Source organism: Perissodus microlepis, chromosome 9 (assembly GCF_051167445.1).
Source record: "Perissodus microlepis isolate ML-2025 ecotype Zambia chromosome 9, ASM5116744v1, whole genome shotgun sequence".
In the NCBI taxonomy this organism is placed as follows: domain Eukaryota; kingdom Metazoa; phylum Chordata; class Actinopteri; order Cichliformes; family Cichlidae; genus Perissodus; species Perissodus microlepis.
The window spans coordinates 30,035,672-30,042,371 of record NC_140469.1 but is presented as its reverse complement, the minus strand read 5'-3'; the positions used below and the strand labels follow the sequence as shown (position 1 = coordinate 30,042,371).

Below are 6,700 nucleotides of genomic sequence, written 5' to 3'. Positions count from 1 at the left end.
CTCTGTCTAGTCCGTGTCTTAGTAAAGTGTGTTTTGTTTCCTGTTTTACTTTGAAGGATCATGGTCTTGTGTGATGTCAGTGTGTTCAGTTTTACTGCTCCCCTGTCTCGTTAGTCCAATTTCTCCCAGCTGTGTCTCCCTCCTGTTGCCTATTCCCTGATTACCACTCTGTGTATATAAGCCCTGTGTTTCTGTGTCAGTGTTGTGTTGTACCCTCAACTTGCTGTGTGTTGGTTATGTCTGGTCCGCCATCGCCTCTGTTCAGAGTCTTGTTTCGTTTTTGCTTTGCTTTTGTGAGTTTTATTTTATGAAGGGTTTGTCCAGCATTAAAGCTGCGTTTTCAGTTTAAATCCAGTCTCCAAGACTCCTGCATTTTGAGTCCACCACTTCTGCCTGCCTGTCACACAGCCAACCCTGACATTTTTATTGAAACATACTGAGACAAACATGGACATACAAATGAAAAAAACACAGACTTTTTAAAATGAGTTTGATAATCTAAACTTGGTATGACCACCTTTATTCTTCAGCACAGTCTGAACTCTCTGAGGCAGCTTTCTTGTTTCTCCAAACTTCTTGAAGGGCTTTCAAAGCTCGCTGTGGATTTAAGCGTTCTTTTGTTTCATTCTCTGGCATGCTAGTTTATTTCACACTTCTTCAGTCATGTTGGGGTCCAGGCTCTGGGGAGTCCAGTCCACCACTGATAGTGTTTCACTGTGTGTTTTTCTGTCCAGGTGTGTTTGTTTGGGATCAGTAGATGGATCAGCTGGAGGGCCAGATGCAGCTCTCAGGTTCTCTGTCATGTCATTGGTGGATTTTGTTTTTCTATTTCTTAAGGACACAAATTTTAGATGTTCATCTGCTGTAAACATATTTTAGACCTACACTTCTTCTTTTGTCCTTCCACTTGTCCAGTTTCCTCATTTTTTCAGGACACCTGGATCATGCACATATATGCCATGTTTTCAGTTAGTAGCTCTTTGGAAATCACTTTGTTGGTGCAAAAATACCATTTTCTGTCCATTAGACTGTTTGAAAATATCTGTGTGGATGGAGTTTCCTGAGGAGCTTACTTTGATTGATTTCAGCATTAAGCTGATTCTGTTTGTCAAAATGAGAATGTTAAGAACTGCAATTAAATTATTTAACAAAAATCCAAAGAACAACTTAAAAAAGAAAATTAAAAATGATAAACAAACATGTTCTGTCTAACTCTAGTTCATGTTCTTATATATTTATATCTTTACACAGAGAAACATTAATTACATAACTGATGCTGTTCTTGGATCATCCTGATCACTGTTTCTCAGAATGACAGTGACGTAAGCGAGTGCGACGTTCGTGACAACAGCTGTGTGCAGATCAACAATGGATCATATATCGAGTGCGGAGAGAGTATGAGCGTGCAGCGTTTAAAGCGTGGAAGTACTGACCTTACTTTAAGTTTGATTCCATAAAAAGTGACAAAAACATTAGTGTCCGTTGTGCGTGGGAAGAAAACTTCCTTTTACAGCGAAAAAAACCCCCTAAACTTCCAAGCAAGCACCGAGTAGCTACGACGTGATGGGAAACTCACAGAGAAACTCGCGGATTCTTCCACTGACCGCTGCGGCACACCTGCACCAGGGTAAACCTCCGCCTACCCCACTCCTGCTTTACAGGTGAAAATAGAGCAACAGGACCGCTAGTCTTTGACTTTATTTATTTTCTGCTGTGTTTTACTTGCATCTATTTGAAAGACTGAGTGTAAACACAAAAAATATTTTATTTTATGTGCTGGAATGTGCAGAAAATAGGTTTAAATATTAAACTAATTTCTTCCAGTCAGAGAATGTTGCAGATAATTAAATTTTTGCTTGATGCATAAAGTTAAAAGATTAAAACTAATAAAACAAGTTAAAAAAAAAAGAGACTTTTCCATTTGATTACATTTTGTATGATGGATTATGTAGAAAAAGTAGAATTGGGCTGAAAGATCTATCGCTCCTGTTCAGGTTGTAAATCGTGTTTTTAAAAAAGTAACTAAGTAACTAAGTAATTAATTACTTTTGAAACTAAGTAATCAGTAAAGTAACGGGATTACTTTTTTGGGGAAGTAATCAGTAATTAGTTACTGATTACTTTTTTCAAGTAACTTGACCAACACTGTTCGTATGTAACCCACAAGTATAATCGCAGCATGGCTGCTGTACATCGAATGAGTTGACTCCGCCTCCATTCCAACCAACTACACATTTGACTCTTGTGGAACAGTGAAAGATGAGTTAGGTTTAACCTTTGGGTGTTTTTACATCTGTAGATCATTTACTTTGGTCCGAATCAGTTGATGAGTTTGTAAACTTAGCTTAGCTTTTTTCACTTTCTTTTGAGAGAAATCAAGGTGAATGAAAGTCTGCTGCTACAAACCATGAGAAAATGTTCATTGGTCAGTTGTGTCTGGGGCAGGAGCAATAAAAATAAATACAGGAAGAGGATGCTGTTTAAGAGAACGGAGAATTTACATTCATTTCATGGCTAGTTGCTAACCTGTACAGAGCATTGAACATCTATAATATTGTCCCCCATTGAGAATTCAAAGCATATGTGGGTACAGGATGTTTTTTCTTTTGTTTTTTTAGCTCAAACTTGTAATGTACACCTAGTAGCTAGTTTGTAATTCTGCTGCGCGTGTGATTTCATTTGTACCACCTACAACCAGAATTCCTTCTTAAAGGAAATTTGAAATCTTGTCAATGAAAATAGTGGAAATGATCTTTTTAGTTAACCAATTCTTTTTTGAAATACTAAAACAAACAAACAAACAAACAAACAAACAAACAAACAAACAAACAAACAAACAAACAAACAAACAAACAAACAAACAAACAAACAAAACGATTGAAATGATCAGATAGAAAATGTTTCCTTGCTACTCTTAAATTTCTTTTATTTTAACAATCCTGTAACAGGCTCTTTGGTGTCTGTAAGGTGTGCTTGTCTTTGTCTCTATTAAACCTGTTATGCAACTACTGTGGGCGTGTCAACTGTGAAGCTACACATAAAAAATGTGTTGAACAGAAGCTTGAACACTCATCTCTCTCACCTGTGTAGTTACAACAAACTGAAGATAAATTATGACTTCATCTAAATCAGGTAAATATATATTTAATCTGCTTTGTTTAATATGTGTTAATATGTGCTCATACATTGAAATACATGAAACTTATGGACTTGATGTTTCAGATGTGTTAAACTAAAGCTGTGAATTGTGTTTCAGGTCCTGATTTGAGGATTGTTATAATAGGAAAAACTGGTGTGGGGAAGAGTTCCTCTGGAAACACCATCCTGGGAAAAAAACATTTCAAATCTCGTCCCAGTTCAGAGTCAGTGACTGAAACCTGTGAAATAGCTGAAACACAGTGGGAAGGCAGAAATATTTCTGTCATAGACACACCAGGAATCCTGGACCCTAGGAAATCTGCAGAGATGATCAAAAAGGAACTTATTAAATGTGTTGAATTCTCCAGTCCAGGTCCTCATGTTTTTCTACTGGTGCTCCAAGTCGGTCGATTCACCACAGAGGAGAAAAACTGTGTGGAAGCCCTGCAGGAGCTGTTTGGTCCAAAAGCTCAACATTACATGATTGTGCTGTTCACCCATGGAGATGATCTTGAAGACCAGGAAATCACCGTACAGCAGTATGTACGTGAAAGCAAACCAGAGCTCAGACAAGTCACCCAAAGCTGTGGAAACAGGTTCCACGTCTTCAACAACAGAAGCAAAGACAGAAAGCAGGTGGAGGAGCTGATGAAGAAGATTGATGACATGGCGGCAGGAAACGGCGACACATACTACACAAATGCCATGTTTAGAGAGGTGGAAGAAAGGAAACATAAACAAGCTGAGAGGGAGGACGAAGAATACAAGTTCCTGGGTCAACTGGTAGAGCAGATTCGAAGTTTTCATTCACGTCTTAAAAGAGAATAATTAATTATTAGATGATTCAAACCTGTAGACAAATATCTTTGGTGTTAATTTGCTTTGAATAGCTTTGACCTTTTTGTTGACTGTAAAAAACAGAAGAAAAAAATAATCTTAGTTAAGATGAAAGAGTTTTAAAACAGTGATGAATCATCAAGCTGTGATGTGCCACGAAAAGTTTTTTATATTACATTTTTTTTAAAGTAGACCTAAATGAAACCAAAGTGATTGGATTTGTTTTATGTTGTTTAATTAATTTTACTGAAAAATGTATGCTTTAGGCTCAAAGGGTTAGGGACATAAATATTTTATATTTTTGTCACAACAAATGCACAAGCAAAAACATAATCTGAGCAAATGATTTCATTTCACAGGCTCAATTAAATTCAACAATCCCTGCACGTAGAACTCTTTATTATATTTTTATATATATTTATAGAGTACCAATTCAGATCAACAGTAATTGTTATGCTCCCCTAAAAGGTCTGCGGGATGTGGGAAAGTAACAGAAAGTGTCTGGGTTGAATTAAGGAGACAAGGAGTCTCAAAGATCTAATCACAAAACAAAATCTTTAAGCTAAAATAGACACACACAGAGTCAACATCAGATGTTCTCAATAACTGTATGTGGTCAAATTGCTATGATAAGTTATGTAAGAAGTGAAGTGAACACTTTAGGAGAAGAGTCTAGCTGAGATGCTCCGGATGGTTTGTTGGCCACACTGATCCTGTGACCAAACAGTCAACTCTCCTAAGTAAGACCTCTCCTGTGTAATATGCTCTGACATTTTGAGTCTTTTAACATTCAACTTCTATCTACAGATAGTATAATGTTATTAGACAAGCCTTAGCTTGTCAGAGATGAACAAGGGTGTTGTTGTCAGGCTTTAACAAACATGACAAAAACTTGGACTGTGATGTGGAAATACCTGTAACACCTTTGGGTTTTCACTGGAAGTGATTTTATCATGTGTGCTCATAATAAACCACAAATATGCATGGTGGTATTTTTTTAAATGATTCTTAAATGAATGTTGCAGAACAAGGACACAAGAAGTTCTGTGGAAATGTTTTAGTCAACAAAACTGTCATTGTTTGGTTCCAGCTGGTATTTAAACTAAGCGCCATGCAGAGGTGTTTTTTGGGTTGGGTGCTCAAAGTTAAAAAGGGGCACATACAACCGGGCTGAATAACAACAATCCACATGCATAGGAGTATAATATGGAATCAAAGATGGGGTCAGTGGAAAGCAAATGCAGCCTGTGTTTTACCTAATCAGGTGCAATGTTGCTGTTGAGGTGGTGTTGCTGCTCCTGCTGCTGACAGTGTTGGAGGGCAGAACTGTGTTGATCTAAGACTGTAGATATTAAAAAGTCCACAGCAGAGATGGTAGCTGATTAAACAAGTGTCATGAGCTAATAATAAAATGCAAAGATTGGTGACAGCGCTTGGAACCATAAGGCAAGAAATTCAAGAGATTAAAAAAAATGTGGGAAACAAACTGAAACCAGAATATTAGTAGGGCAAAAGAAAGGGGTGGTCATGGCAGGTATTAATGTAAACAAAATCTATACACATAAAACACATGCACAGTGACATTTTATACCTTCTCCAGAGTACTGTATATGCTGTGTATAACCAAAATATGCTAAGAATTGCGCTGGGAGACACTTTTTTGTTAGTCAATCATGAAGAAGTAACAGAGGTAAGGGAAACTGAGTAAATGATTTTCAAACTACAGGTTAATCTTGAAGTTAGAGTCTAATCTTTTTGTGTTTTTACTAAATTGACTTCACATTGGTTTATTTTATCAAAACATTCTTTGTGACCTCCAAACACAGTCACTGTATATTTTTGGTCTACATTCATGTATTTTCTCTTATGTTGCTGTTGCTCTGTACACAGAGCTGTGTGATAATCTGTTTATCACACTAAAACAAATTTATACCAGGGGAATGTATTTAGGAGACCATATGAGATTATGAAAGGAGATTATTGATAAGAATTTCAGTGTATACAACAGAAATTAAGCTGAAAATGTTATATTATAAATGTTTTATACATTTTATATTCCATAATAAAAGCAATTACTGTTTGAATGTTTTATTTGTGAAACTGATTCATTTTACTCAGAAAAGCAGTTAAATTCATTTGATTTTCTCTTATCATTCAGTCACTATTTACAAAATTTAATTGGAAAGTTATTGAATCCAATTTGAGTTTTACTTAAAAAAACAAAACATTTTAATTTCTTTGGAATGGATATCTTAGTAATTTTTTCCTAAACCTTTGCCAGATTGCTGGTAAAGTCATTTTTAACACACTTTTACAGTTGAATTTTATTAATATCTACTTTTGTTTTCTGTTGAAATTTAATTAACATTTTCTGTACATTTTACATAAATATTTTAAAATTAAAATCTACTTAAATTAAAGTAAATTAAGTGTCACTTTGTTGCCATATGTAACCTCTAGTCACAGTTTTTACAGTGCATTTATGTCCACTGTGAGCGACCATCTTTGAACACAGACGGTGATTTACGACACCAACTGTCTGCCATCTGTAATCCAGTTTTGAGATCCCTTCCTAGATGCCTTAACGCCCACTCACACCCTGGGCCATCTGACCTTAGGAAATCACATGATAGGGTGGGGCTACGTTTTACAGCGGGTTTACTCGAAACCTTGGTTCGTGTGATTAGGCAGAGGATCAATTGGGAGTCCTGACCCACTCCCAATA

General features: G+C 36.4%; 1 protein-coding gene across 1 annotated transcript; it reads left to right on the top strand.

The window, feature by feature from the left end:
* The first annotated feature begins 3,077 nt into the window (after positions 1-3,077).
* On the top strand, positions 3,078-5,985 carry LOC146380789 (GTPase IMAP family member 9-like). The gene is made up of 2 exons (XM_084940178.1): positions 3,078-3,132; positions 3,257-5,985. The coding sequence occupies exons 1-2, from the start codon at positions 3,114-3,116 to the stop codon at positions 3,964-3,966; spliced, it is 729 nt and encodes a 242-aa protein (XP_084796304.1). The 5' UTR covers positions 3,078-3,113; the 3' UTR covers positions 3,967-5,985.
* The last annotated feature ends 715 nt before the right edge of the window (positions 5,986-6,700 follow it).